The sequence below is a fragment of the Heterodontus francisci genome, chromosome 15, assembly GCF_036365525.1.
Source record: "Heterodontus francisci isolate sHetFra1 chromosome 15, sHetFra1.hap1, whole genome shotgun sequence".
Taxonomy (NCBI): Eukaryota; Metazoa; Chordata; class Chondrichthyes; order Heterodontiformes; family Heterodontidae; genus Heterodontus; species Heterodontus francisci.
The window spans coordinates 34610707-34626133 of NC_090385.1; the positions used below are offsets into that span (position 1 = coordinate 34610707).

General features: G+C 44.6%; 1 protein-coding gene across 4 annotated transcripts in view; it reads left to right on the forward strand.

Moving 5' to 3' along the window:
- stag2b (STAG2 cohesin complex component b) overlaps positions 1 to 2021 on the forward strand; it is a 180602-nt gene extending 178581 nt beyond the window's left edge. For all 4 annotated transcript variants that reach the window (XM_068047378.1, XM_068047375.1, XM_068047377.1 and 1 more), the window contains one exon: positions 1176 to 2021. In XM_068047378.1, the coding sequence (XP_067903479.1) occupies positions 1176 to 1199 (24 nt within the window). In that variant the 3' untranslated portion in view covers positions 1200 to 2021. The remainder of the gene's footprint in view (positions 1 to 1175) is intronic.
- The last annotated feature ends 13406 nt before the right edge of the window (positions 2022 to 15427 follow it).

Here is a 15427-nt window from a genome sequence, read left to right on the forward strand (position 1 = left end):
TGGAGCATCTACATTTTAGAATGCTGAGCTCCTGACGTCAGCTAAGCGGTTGGGAAAATTGTCAAGTAAGTGCCAGGTGCCTTTTGATGAAGAATGGAGGGAGAAGGGGGGGAAGGTGCGCAAATAAAGGGAGAAAAAATAATTTGTAAGAAATAGGGTTGTATGTTCCAGGAAAAAAAGTTGTTCTCAAATAGGTACAAACAGAACATGCATGAACTTTCCAGTTTGTGCTGGCAGCTTAATCACAGGAGTACTTGGTTATAGGTAGATAAATTTTCCAGTTCTCAACAAGTGGGGATTATGACGATTCACTGCTCGTTGAAATAACCCTTTACTTGGATTGTTGTTTGGGGGTGGGGTGGATGGGGGGGTGGACCTCAATGGTAACCCATCAAAGTAACTTCACTATCATGAGAAAACAAATTGAATACTTTGTATAGAACTATTTATCTACATATTTGATAGCTAGAAAGTACACAAATTTAAACTCTTTAAATTTCCTTAAGCAGTTTTCAATGTTTTCATGAAGCAATGTTTCAATGCTCCAGTCATCGTCAGTCTGGGATCGGCTGATCTGTTCCTGCCTGTCATTTTTGTATGTTCATATGTTTTCAAGTCAACACTTTGTAACTAAGGTGTATGTATTTGTATGGTGAATTTATTCAGGAATCGGAGATCCTGACCAGGAGGGCTTCTGGCAGTTTTTCAAATTGGCACCTGTAACTTAATTAAATTGGGTTTTGTTAAATATTTTGTAGTTTCTTGATGGAACTAGTGAGGAACTTCACTATTTTTAAACTACATTTGTGAAGATCACTTACACAAATCAAAATCCTGACTGCTGCTGAATATTTTGAGCCATTTTTATCAGTTTTTACTTTAAGTAATTAGATCTGACTGTAGTTATGCAAGGTGACCACTAGATGGCAATTGAACCTTAACTATTAAGGTGACGCATCTTGTTCCAAGAGTGCATAATCGATGAAAAAATAACTTAGCACATTAAGTACAAATGTACTACTTGTGTTCAGATCATTTTGAGTATTACTTGAAATTATAATAAAATGTCTAATTGTGAAGTACTTACAATTTCCAAAGTTTACTTTCCGGAATTACTTTTGTTGTAATTTTTGTTGCACTCTTCTAACGAAGGCTATTTTTTCTATCCCTTTTAGGTACTTGGAGTTTCAATGTTCTGAGGAAATGTCATTTTATGAATTATATGAGAGGTAGTTTCGAAAGAAATATTTTGGTTAATGCAGTTAAACTATTAAAACTGTACAGATTTTCTCCTTTCAGGAGAATGCTTATTGGAGTTGTTCACTGTTCACCTAGATTAAGTGCTTTGAAGAGGCAGTTTGTTGCCTGATAAATTGATATTTTAAGAGACTGTAAAAATTATGGAAGCAAGTTAAATTCCTTCCAGTAGTGCCACTGTATTGTGTCTCTGATTAAATGAGCTTGATGTAGTATGTTTGAAAGTTTCTCTAAACAATTATTTGACTTGATAGAGTTTGGGAATAGGGAACTAAATTTTAAATAAAAAAAATATATATATGATTGGTGCTGATTTTATAATTGCGAATCTTGTTCAGTTTTTCATACTTTGAAATTCCAAACAAAAGGACGAGGTTTAAAAATTATAATAAAAATTAACAGCGTCTAAAATAGCATGGATATTCATGCTTAAGTAATTTTTAAATTTGTATTTTATATTTTATTCACATCTGTCTTTGCAAGCAATCTTCAGGTTAAATGAACTACAGCTGGTCATAGTACATTTTGTTTTAATAATGTAAATTAGTTTGAAGATACTAGTTACCAAGAAAATTACCCATTTATGTTATTCCTTAAATTTGGGTTCATGTTTTTAATTTTTATGGTAAATTTTCCGTCATAATTATAAAGTTTCTAATAACTCATAGAACGCTTTTCAACATTGTTCTGCAGTACTCTGGCAGCTGGTTATTTTATCAACTCTATGTTGACATTAACTTATAATAAAAAAAATGTACATGACACTTCTTGCTGTCTTCTTTCATCTATTAAGGTATTTTCTTTAAATCATTCCATGCCTTAAACTGCTTGAAGTACATAACCTCCCAACCCTATCTGCTGCATAAATCTTTTGTTTATTTCAATTGGACAAATATTCAGCTTTATTTGCCAAAAATAAAAAAACTTGGCTATTGCATCAGATTTTATCCTTATTTCATTAGATATGCCATGAATAAATGGTTGTCTTCTGAAGAATAGTTTGCTTTTACACACTTTAAAAACATTGCTTATGTTTGGCAGTACTGCCTTTAGTGCTCCTTACACCACTGCGTTAAAGAACTGCTGAGGACTGTATATATGATTTTTAAAAATCAGTGAAAGCAGACTTTTCTACTTTAAAAAAAAATGTGCGTTTCGTTGTAAAGGCAGTTCTTCAAACTGTATGTTTTCAACCAACTGAAATGTTTTATATTTACCTTATCCTGGTTGTCCTCCATATTTTGTTGTTCATTGTACTGTTCTGATTTGTATTTATGTCATGAAACAGTAACTTTTTGAATAAAATTTAAACCTAAAAGGTTGTGCAATGGTATTCATTGTACAGTGCTGTTGCAGATATGTACATATACTTCAAGGGCACTGAGGGATGGGCAATAAATGCTGGCCTTGCCAGTGATATGTGTTCATCCCCAGAAAGAGAACAAATTGAAGCCTCTCTTTTGAGAGGAAATATGAAATCTACCACTGTATCTACAACTAACCTTTTTAAACTGAAGTACATATGTCTTGTGTAATCGGAGAACGTGAACAGGATTGAGCCTGCACTATCAATTGTGCCAAGAATTAACATATTTCTAAAAAAAATGAATCTAAAACCTGCAGGAATATATTAAAAGGGTGCTCAGAATGGCAAAGCAAAACCTGGAAATGAACATAGCTAAAGATGCAAATCTTGTATCAGAAATTCTTTCACTACTATGGCAATGAGAGGAATCAAAACTGAGGTACAAAAGAACAATACAGCACAAGAACAGGCCATTCAGCCCTCCAAGCCTGCGCCGATCTTGATACCTGCCTAAACTAAAACCTTCTGCACTTCCAGGGACCGTATCCCTCTATCCCCATCCTATTCATGTATTTGTCAAGATGCCTCTTAAACGTCATTAACGTACCTGCTTCCACCACCTCCCCCGGCAGCAAGTTCCAGGCACTCACCACCCTCTGCAAAGAACTTTCCTCGCACATCCCCTCTAAACTTTGCCCCTCTCACCTTAAACCTATGTCCCCTAGTAACTGACTCTTCCACCCTGGGAAAAAGCTTCTGACTATCCACTCTGTCCATGCCGCTCATAACTTTGTAAACCTCTATCATGTCGCCCCTCCACCTCCGTCAATCCGAGTTTATCCAACCTCTCCTCATAGCTAATGCCCTCCAGACCAGACATCCTGGTAAACCTCTTCTGTACCCTCTCCAAAGCCTCCACGTCCTTCTGGTAGTGTGGCGACCAGAATTGCACGCAATATTCTAAGTGCGGCCTAACTAAAGTTCTGTACAGCTGCAGCATGACTTGCCAATTTTTATACTCTATGCCCCGACCGATGAAGGCAAGCATGCCGTATGCCTTCTTGACTACCTTATCCACCTGCGTTGCCACTTTCAGTGACCTGTGGACCTGTACGTCCAGATCTCTCTGCCTGTCAATACTCCTTTTACTGTATACTTCCCACCTGCATTAGACCTTCCAAAATGCATTACCTCACATTTGTCCGGATTAAACTCCATCTGCCATTTCTCCACCCAAGTCTCCAATCTATATCCTGCTGTATCCTCTGACAATCTTCATCACTATCTGCAACTCCACCAACCTTTGTGCCGTCCGCAAACTTACTAATCAGACCAGCTACATTTTCCTCCAAATCATTTATATATACTACAAACAGCAAAGGTCCCAGCACAGATCCCTGCGGAACACCACTAGTCACTTCCCTCCGTTCAGAAAAGCACCCTTCCACTGCTACCCTCTGTCTTCGATGACAGAGCCAGTTCTGTATCCATCTTGCCAGCTCACCTCTGATCCCGTGTGACCTCACCTTTTGTACCAGTCTGCCATGAGGGACCTTGTCAAAGGCTTTACTGAAGTCCATATAGATAATATCCCTTTCTTCATCAATCATCTTCGTCACTTCCTCAAAAAATTCAATCAAATTAGTGAGACACGACCTCCCCTTCACAAAACCATGCTGTCTCTCGCTAGTAAGTTAGTTTGTTTCCAAATGGGAGTAAATCCTGTCCCGAAGAATAATAATTTCCCTATCACTGACTTATGGCTCACCGGCCTATAATTTCCTGGATTATCCTTGCTACCCTTCTTAAACAAAGGAACAACATTGGCTATTCTCCAGTCCTCTGGGACCTCACTTGTAGCCAATGAGGATGCAAAGATTTCTGTCAAGGCTCCAGCAATTTCTTCCCTTGCCTCCCTCAGTATTCTGGGGTAGATCCCATCAGGCCCTGGGGACTTATCTACCTTAATGCTTTGCAAGACACCCAACACCACCTCCTTTTTGATAATGAGACGACTGAGACTATCTGCACTCCCTTCCCTTGGCCCATCATCCACCAAGTCCTTCTCTTTGGTGAACACTGATGCAAAGTACTCATTTAGTATCTCGCCCATTTCCTCTGGCTTCACACATAGATTCCCTTCTCTGTCCTTGAGTGGGCCAACCCTTTCCCTAGTTACCCTCTTGCTCTTTATATATGTATAAAAAGCCTTGGGATTATCCTTAATCCTGTCTGCCAATGACTTTTCATGATCCCTTTTATCCCTCCTGAATCCTTGCTTAAGTTCCTTCCTACTGTCTTTATATTCCTCAAGGGATTCGTCTGTTCCTAGCCTTCCAGCCCTTATGAATGCTTCCTTTTTCTTTTTGACTAGGCTCATAATATCCCGCGTTATCCAAGGTTCCCGAAACTTGCCAAACTTATCCTTCTTCCTCACAGGAACATGCCGGTCCTGGATTCTAATCAACTAACGTTTGAAAGACTCCCACATGTCAGATGTTGATTTACCCTCAAACAGCCGCCCCCAATCTAAATTCTTCAGTTCCTGCCTTTCTTTCTTTTGGGCCTCCTTATCTCGAGAGACAATGGATATGCGCCTGGAGGTGGTCAGTGGTTTGTGAAGCAGCGCCTGGAGTGGCTATAAAGGCCAATTCTAGAGTGACAGGCTCTTCCACAGGTGCTGCAGAGAAATTTGTTTGTCGGGGCTGTTGCACAGTTGGCTCTCCCCTTGCGCCTCTCTTTTTTCCTGCCAATTACTAAGTCTCTTCGACTCGCCACATTTTAGCCCTGTCTTTATGGCTGCCCGCCAGCTCTGGCGAACGCTGGCAACTGACTCCCACGACTTGTGATCAATGTCACAGGATTTCATGTCGCGTTTGCAGACGTCTTTAAAGCGGAGACATGGACGGCCGGTGGGTCTGATACCAGTGGCGAGCTCGCTGTACAATGTGTCTTTGGGGATCCCGCTATCTTCCATGCGGCTCACATGGCCAAGCCATCTCAAGCGCCGCTGACTCAGTAGGGTGTACAAGCTGGGGATGTTGGCCGCCTCGAGGACTTCTGTGTTGGAGATACGGTCCTGCCGCCTGATGCCAAGTATTCTCCAGAGGCAGCGAAGATGGAATGAATTGAGATGTCGCTCTTGGCTGACATATGTTGTCCAGGCCTCGCTGCCATAGAGCAAGGTACTGAGGACAGAGGCCTGATACACTCGGACTTTTGTTTTCCGTGTCAGTGTGCCATTTTCCCACACTCTCTTGGCCAGTCTGGACATAGCAGTGGAAGCCTGACCCATGCGCTTGTTGATTTCTGCATCTAAAGACAGGTTACTGGTGATAGTTGAGCCTAGGTAGGTGAACTCTTGAACCACTTCCAGAGCGTGGTCGCCAATATTGATGGATGGAGCATTTCTGACGTCCTGCCCCATGATGTTCGTTTTCTTGAGGCTGATGGTTAGGCCAAATTCATTGCTGGCAGCCGCAAACCTGTCGTTGAGACTCTGCAGGCACTCTTCGGTGTGAGATGTTAAAGCAGCATCGTCAGCAAAGAGGAGTTCCCTGATGAGGACTTTCCGTACTTTGGACTTCGCTCTTAGACGGGCAAGGTTGAACAACCTGCCCCCTGATCTTGTGTGGAGGAAAATTCCTTCTTCAGAGGACTTGAACGCACGTGAAAGCAGTAGGGAGAAGAAAATCCCAAAAAGTGTGGGTGCGAGAACACAGCCCTGTTTCACGCCACTCAGGATAGGAAAGGGCTCTAATATTGTTATAATTAGCCTTTCCCCAATTTAGCACCTTCACCCGAGGACTACTCTTATCTTTATCCACAAGTACCTTAAAACTTATGGAATTATGGTCACTGTTCCCAAAATGCTCCCCTACTGAAACTTCGACCACCTGGCTGGGCTCATTCCCCAATACCAGGTCCAGTATGGCCCCATCCCTAGTTGGACTATCTACATATTGTTTCAAGAAGCCCTCCTGGATGCTCCTTACAAATTCTGCCCCATCCAAGCCCCTAGCACTAAGTGAGTCCCAGTCAATATAGGGGAAGTTAAAATCACCCACCACTACAACCCTGTTACCTTTACATCTTTCCAAAATCTGTCTACATATCTGCTCCTCTACCTCCTGCTGGCTTTGGGAGGCCTGTAGAAAACCCCTAACATCGTGACTGCACCCTTCCTATTCCTGAGCTCCACCCATGTTGCCTCACTGCACGACCCCTCCGAGGTATCCTTCCGCAGTACAGCTGTGATATTCTCCTTAACAAGTAATGTAAGAATCTAATGCTGCAAAAACTAATTACTTCTAGATATTTATTAGGAATGATAAATGCAACCTGCTTGACCAAATTGTAATAGTCCAAATTTTCCTTTGACAAAAAGGATAATGAATGTACACAGACAGCAACAGACCCATTAGTATTTTTTTTTCTTCATCCTGGGTAATATAATGGAATTAATTACCATGAATAAATTTAAGGATTATTTGTATGATAACCCAGTAAGCAGCAGCTAACAAGGCGAAGTCCTGCACTTGGGAAGAAGAAATAGGTAGTGTAAGTACTCCATGAATGGTATCAAAATATTAATGAAGTTTGTAGTGAGGAACTCAGTGTTTTTGTACCGGAGGTGGAAATTAAATGTTCTAATAAAATGATTTTCTGGCTTTAATTTTAATTTTTAGTTTCAGTAAAGCTGATTTATGGTTTATGGCCTTAAATCACACTGTCTGAGTATTTTTTTCTGAAGACCAGGAGAACACAAGAGGCTTCTACCATTTCCATTAAGCCACTGGCATACCACAGGTTTCTGGTCAACCTTGGACAACATTATAATACCATGTAATGTGTGGACAAAATCACATAAGCACATCAGGAGTAAGAGCTTTCTTGTCGAAATAGTCTTTGGTGTAGAATGTGAGAGGAATATCTTGTGACGGCCTGAAAATGTGGCATATATCTTAGCGGATAGTGCATATTTGTTCTCGGGCAAGTACGAGATCAGCTCAATCATGATGGCATCCAATCAAACAGCTTACTGACCCCAGGCTTACACATGAAGAAAGGTCACTTGGGAGACGTGTGATTGCTGCGATGAAACCGACTCCAGCCTGAATCATCTTCAGGAGAGATGTAAATGAGGAAACAGTTTGCAGGAGGAAAATATGTGAAGCTGTACTTCATTTTAAAGGAAACACAAACCTGTCTTCCATTATGTCCTAAGTTTGAGATTTAAAACAAAATTTCCAAGGAGTAAACACATATTTGTGACTATCAATTATATGCTTATTACATTGAGCGTACAGCACAGAAACAGACTATTCAGCCCAACTGACTTATGCTGGCCTTCATGCTTCATATGGGCCTCCTCCCATCCTATTTCATGTAACCTATTCCTTTCTTCCTTGTGCTTATTAAGCTTCCCTTTAAATACATTTATGCTATTTGCCTTAAAGGGCTCTGTCAGGTCAGCCCTCAGCCTTCTCTTTTCTAGAGAAAAGAGCTTTCCTGATGAGTATATCCTTTCAGTCTTGTATCAGCCTTGTGATTCTTTTTTGAACCTTCCCCAATGCCTTTATGTCCTGTTTATAACATGGAGGCCAGAGCTGTGCACAGTACTCTCAAGTGTGGTCCAGTCAAGGTTTGATAGAAGTTTAATATAACTTGTCTGCTTTTCAGTTCTGTCCCTCTAGAAATGAATCCCAGGGCTTAGTTTGCTTTTTTTATGGTCTTGTTAACCTGTGTCGCTACTTTTTAGTGAATTGTGTATCTCTAACCTCACATCCCTTTGCTTCTGTACCCCATTCAGTCTCTCATTATCCAAACAATATGTGATCTCCTTATTCTTCCTACGACAATGCACCCTTATCGCAATTATCTATCTTGAAATTCATAGCCAATTAAACACCCATGTTGCAAGCTTATTGATGTCTTTCTGTAGTGTCACATTCTTCCTGTATTTTGTCACATTCTTCCTTGCCTGGCACTTTATGTGGCGCGAATGTTACTTGCCACTTATCAGCCCAAGCCTGATATTGTCCAGGTCTTGCTGCATTTCTACACGGACTGCTTCAGTATCTGAGGAGTCATGAATCGTGCTGAACATTGTGCAATCATCCGCAAACATCCCCACTTCTGACCTTATGATTGAAGGAAGGTCATTGATGAAGCAGCTGAAGATGGTTGGGCCTAGGACACTACCCTGAGGAACTCCTACAGTGATGTCCTGGAGCTCAGATGAGTGACCTGCAACAACCACAACCATCTTCCTTTGCGCTAGGTATGACTACAGACAGCTGAGGGTTTTCCCCCTGATTCCCATTGACCTCAGTTTTACTAGGGCTCCTGGATGCCATACTCGGTCAAATGCTGCCTTGATGTCAAGGGCAGTCACTCTCACCTCACCTCTGGGGTTCAGCTCTTTTGTTCATGTTTGAACCAAGGCTGTAATGAGGTCAGGAGCTGAGTGGCCCTGGTGGAATCCAAACTGAGTGTCACTGAGCAGGTTATTGCTAAGCAAGTGCTGCTTGATGGCACTGTTGATGACACCTTCCATCACTTTACTGATGATAGAGAGTAGGCAGTTGGGGGGGTAATTGGCCGGGTTGGATTTGTCCTGCTTTTTGTGTACAGGACATACCTGGGCAATATTCCACATTGCAGGGTAGATGCCAGTGTTGTAGCTGTACTGGAACAGCTTGGCTAAGGGCGCGGCCAGTTCTGGAGCGCAGGTCTTCAGTACTATTGCTGGAATATTGTCAGGGCCCATAGCTTTTGCAGTATGCCTTCAGTCGTTTCTTGATATCGCGCAGAGTGAATCGAATTGGCTGAAGTCTGGCATCTGTGATGCTGGGGACTTCAGGAGGAGGCCGAGATGGATCATCAACTCGGCACTTCTGGCTGAAGATTGTTGCAAATGCTTCAGCCTTATCTTTCGCACTGATGTGCGGATTGAGGATGAGGATATTTGTGGAGCCACCTCCTCCAGTTAGCTGTTTAATTGTCCACCTCCATTCACAGCTGGATGTGGCAGGACTGCAGAGCTTAGATCTGATCCGTTGGTTATGGGATCGCTTAGCTCTGTCTATCGCATGCTCCTTACGCAGTTTGGCACGCAGATAGTCCTGTGTTGTAGCTTCACCAGGTTGACACCTCACTTTGAGGTATGCCTGGTGCTGCTCCTGGACTCTTCATTGATCCAGGGTTGGTCTCCTGGCCTGATGGTAATGGTAGAGTGGGGGATATGCTGGGCCATGAGATTACAGATTGTGGTTGAGTACAATTCTGCTGCTGCTGATGGCCCACAGCGCCTCTTGGATGCCCAGTTTTGCATTGCGAGATCTGTCCGAAATCTATCCCATTTAGCACGGTGATAGTGCCACACAACACGATGGAAGGTATCCTCAATGTGAAGGCGGGACTTCGTCTCCACAAGGACTGTGCGGTGGTCACTCCTACCAATACAGTCATGGACAGAAGCATCTGCGGCAGGCAGATTGGTGAGTACGAGGTCAAGTATGTTTTTCCCTCGTGTTGGTTCCCCCACCACCTGTCGCTGACCCAGTCTAGCAGCTATGTCCTTCAGGGCTCGGTCAGTAGTGGTGATACCGAGCCACTCGGTACATTTTGTGCTCTTGCCACCCTCAGTGCTTCCTCCAAGTGGTGTTCAACATGGTGGAGTACTGAGTCATCAGCTGAGGGAGGGCGGTAGGTGGTAATCAGTAGGAGGTTACCTTGCCCGTGTTTGACCTGATGCCATGAGACTTCATGGGGTCCGGAGTCGATGTTGAGGACTCCCAGGGCAACTCCCTCCCTACTGTATACCACTGTGCCACCACCTCTGCTGGGTCTGTCCTGCCGGTGGGACAGGACATACCCAGGGATAGTGATTGCAGTGTCTGGGACATTGTCTGTAAGGTATGATTCCGTGAGTATGACTATGTCAGGTTTTTGCTTAACTAGTCTGTGGGACAGCTCTCCCAACTTTGGCACAAGCCCCCAGATGTTAGTCAGGAGAACTTTGCAGGGTCGACAGGGCTGGGTTTGCCGTTGTCATTTCTGGTGCCTAGGTCGATGCCGGGTGGTCCGTCCGGTTTCATTCCTTTTTATTAACTTCATGGTGGTGGTTAGGTACAACTGAATGGCTTGCTAGGCCATTTCAGAGGGCATGTAAGAGTGAACCACATTGCTGTGGGTCTGGAGTCCCATGTAGGCCAGACCCAGGTAAGGACAGCAGATTTCCTTCCCTAAAGGACATTAGTGAACCAGATGGGTATTTACAACAATCGACAGTGGTTTCATGGCCATCATTAGACTAGCTTTTAATTCCAGATTTATTAATTCAAATTCCACCTTCTGCTGTGGTGGGATTCGAACCCATGTCCCCAGAGAAATACCCTGGATCTCTGGGTTACTAGTCCAGTGATAATACCACTACGCCACCGCCTACCCTGTCACCGCTTAGGTGTGTTTTCCTCTACGGAAAAGGAGGAAGCTAGATACAGTATTGGAAGGAGCTGGCAAATATTTTCCCTGGGACAAAGGATGAACATAATAGGTTTGTAAGCAGGCAGGGGCAAACAACTTGGTGGACTGTCCTGACAATCCTATTTTAATGAAGTTTCTACTCAAACACAATGCAGTTGAAATCATGTTATTTTTAATCCTGAAAGGTATCCAATACAAAATTGCAAGTTAAAGATAAATTGTTTATATCAATTAATCTCTCTTCCATTTCAGATGAGTTCTCTGTTCTGTGTGGTCACACTTCTACCTCAAATAACATTACTGATCCTGCACAGGTGGTCTTGATTTGATGCTTTGGTATCAGCATTGGCCCACTGGTCGCATCCTTATCTCCCAAAGCAGAAAGCTGAAAGCCCCACTTTAGATATTTAAGCACATAATCTCGGGTGACCTATGACCGTGCAGTAGTGAGTGCTGCACTGTACTGTTGTAGTTTGCTGTCTTTTGAATGAGACATTAAACTGAAGCCCTGTCAGCCCTCAGGTGGATATAATTGATTCCATGACACTATTTGAAGTGTGGGAGGGGAGTGTTCCTGCTGTCTTTCTTGGTGTTTATACATCAAGCAATATCACTAAAAATAGCTTATCTGGTTTTTCAACTCATTGCTGTTCGTCAGACCTTAACTGTGCAATTTGGTTCCTGTGTTGCCCTACATTACTACTGTGGCTACATTTAAAAAGCGCTGTGGGCAACTTGCAGTCGTTAAAAGCACTACATCTATGCAAGCTTTTTTTCTTTAAACAGATCAAATACCAACTTGGTTGCACTTATGCCTCAACCTTACCAACAAGGATCACTGACCTAAAACTTAACTCTGCTTCTCTCTCCACAGATGCTGACAGACCTGCTGAGTTTTTCCAGCACTTTGTTTTTATTTAAGATTTCCAGCATCCGCAGTATTTTGCTTTTATTACCATATTTATAGTGCTTTGACGATTGGGCAACTCTCAACCTCCACACATTCACCCAGGCATGCGCCATGGAGAGGTCACTCCATAGTTGCCTCACAGCGACTGAAACAACACGGAAGGCAGCAGTTACGGGTTATAAGTCCAGCTAAATTGGCGTAGAGATTGGGCGCCATGGGTTGCCTTTGTCGGGAGAGGTCATCGCACCTCACTGGACAGCTACCGCCCGCCTCAAACCGGGCAGCCCCCGGTCAATAAGGTTCTGTCCCGCCACAGTCCACCTGCTTCAATGGGTGCTTGGAGCTCAGGGTCATTGCCCAAAAGGTGGACTGCAACACCGCACCAAACAACATGAAAAAAGGAAAGAAGGTACCAGCCCTTCGCTTTGCAAGCTGGAACGTCAGAACTATGTGTCCTGGCCTGTCGGAAGACCTTACACAAATCAACGATTCTCGGAAAACCGCCATCATTAACAACGAGCTCAGTAGACTCAATGTGGACATTGCAGCACTTCAGGAGACACGCCTCCCCGCGAGTGGATCTCTAGCAGAGCAAGACTACACCTTCTGGCAGGGCAGGGATCCTGAAGAACCAAGACAGCATGGAGTGGGCTTCGCCATCAGAAACTCTTTGCTCAGCATGATAGAGCCTCCCTCAAATGGCTCGGAACGCATACTGTCCATCCGACTGCTCACCACCTCTGGTCCAGTACACCTACTCAGCATCTATGCTCCAACACTCTGCTCCCCACCTGAAGCTAAAGACCAGTTATACGAGGAACTCCATAACATCATTAGCAGCATCCCCAACAACGAACACCTGTTCCTGCTGGGGGATTTTAATGCCAGGGTTGGGGCCGACCATGACTCATGGCCCTCCTGCCTTGGGCGCTATGGCGTTGGAAGGATGAATGAGAACGGGCAGAGACTGCTTGAGTTGTGTACCCATCATAACCTCTGCATTACCAATTCATTCTTTCACACTAAACCCTGTCACCAGGTTTCATGGAGGCACCCAAGATCGCATCGTTGGCACTCATCGTCACAAGGCGAGCCTCCTTAAAGAGTGTTCAAATCACACGCAGCTTCCACAGTGCGGACTGCGACACCGACCACTCCCTGGTGTGCAGCAAGGTTAGACTCAGACCAAAGAAGTTGCATCATTCCAAGCAGAAGGGCCACCTGCGCATCAACACGAGCAGAATTTCTCATCCACAGCTGTTACAAAAATTTCTAAATTCACTTGTAACAGCCCTTCAAAACACTCTCATAAGGGATGCTGAGACCAAGTGGGCCCACATCAGAGACGCCATCTATGAGTCAGCTTTGACCATCTACGGAAAACGTGCGAAGAGAAATGCAGACTGGTTTCAATCTCATAATGAAGAGCTGGAACCTGTCATAGCCGCTAAGCGCACTGCACTGTTGAACTACAAGAAAGCCCCCAGCGAGTTAACATCCGTGGCACTTAAAGCAGCCAGAAGCACTGCACAAAGAACAGCCAGGCGCTGCGCAAATGACTACTGGCAACACCTATGCAGTCATATTCAGCTGGCCTCAGACACCGGAAACATCAGAGGAATGTATGATGGCATTAAGAGAGCTTTTGGGCCAACCATCAAGAAGATCGCCCCCCTCAAATCTAAATCAGGGGACATAATCACTGACCAATGCAAACAAATGGAGCACTACCTAGAACAGTACTCCAGGGAGAATGTTGTCACTGAGACTGCCCTCAATGCAGCCCAGCCTCTACCAGTCATGGATGAGCTGGACATACAGCCAACAAAATCGGAACTCAGTGATGCCATTGATTCTCTAGCCAGCGGAAAAGCCCCTGGGAAGGACAGCATTACCCCTGAAATAATCAAGAGTGCCAAGCCTGCTATACTCTTAGCACTACCTGAACTGCTATGCCTGTGCTGGGACGAGGGAGCAGTACCTCAGGACATGCGCGATGCCAATATCATCACCCTCTATAAAAACAAAGGTGACCGCGGTGACTGCAACAACTACCGTGGAATCTCCCTGCTCAGCATAGTGGGGAAAGTCTTTGCTCGAGTCGCTCTAAACAGGCTCCAGAAGCTGGCCGAGCGCGTCTACCCTGAGGCACAGTGTGGCTTTCGTGCAGAGAGATCGACCATTGATATGCTGTTCTCCTTTCGTCAGATACAGGAGAAATGCCGTGAACAACAGATGCCCCTCTACATTGCTTTCATTGATCTCACCAAAGCCTTTGACCTCGTCAGCAGACGTGGTCTCTTCAGACTACTAGAAAAGATTGGATGTCCACCAAAGCTACTAAGTATCATCACCTCATTCCATGATAATATGAAAGGCACAATTCAACATGGCGGCACCTCATCAGACCCCTTTCCTATCCTGAGTGGCGTGTACCATGGCTGTGTTCTCGTACCTACACTCTTTGGGATTTTCTTCTCCCTGCTGCTTTCATATGCGTTCAAGTCTTCTGAAGAAGGAATTTTCCTCCACACAAGATCAGGGGGCAGGTTGTTCAACCTTGCCCGTCTAAGAGCGAAATCCAAAGTACGGAAAGTCCTCATCAGGGAACTCCTCTTTGCTGACAATGCTGCTTTAACATCTCATACTGAAGAGTGCCTGCAGAGTCTCATCGACAGGTTTGCGGCTGCCTGCAATGAATTTGGCCTAACCATCAGCCTCAAGAAAACGAACCTCATGGGGCAGGACGTCAGAAATGCTCCATCCATCAATATTGGCGACCACACTCCAGAGGTGGTTCAAGAGTTCACCTACCTAGGCTCAACTATCACCAGTAACCTGTCTCTAGATGCAGAAATCAACAAGCGCATGGGAAAGGCTTCCACTGCTATGGCCAGACTGGCCAAGAGAGTGTGGGAAAATGGCGCACTGACACGGAACACAAAGGTCCGAGTGTATCAAGCCTGTGTCCTCAGTACCTTGCTCTATGGCAGCGAGGCCTGGACAACGTATGTCAGCCAAGAGCGACGTCTCAATTCATTCCATCTTCGCTGCCTCTGGAGAATACTTGGCATCAGGTGGCAGGACCGTATCTCCCACACAGAAGTCCTCGAGGCGGCCAACATCCCCAGCTTATACACACTACTGAGTCAGCGGCGCCCGAGATGTCTTGGCCATGTGAGCCGCATGGAAGATGGCAGGATCCCCAAAGACACATTGTACAGCGAGCTCACCACTGGTATCAGACCCACCAGCAATCCACGTCTCCGGTTCAAAGACGTCTGCAAACGCGACATGAAGTCCTGTGACATTGATCACAAGTCGTGGGAGTCAGTTGCCAGCGTTCGCCAGAGCTGGCGGGCAGTCATAAAAGCGGGGCTAAAGTGTGGCAAGTCGAAGAGACTTAGCAGTTGGCAGGACAAAAGACAAAAGCGCAAGGGGAGAGCCAACTGTGTAACAGCCCC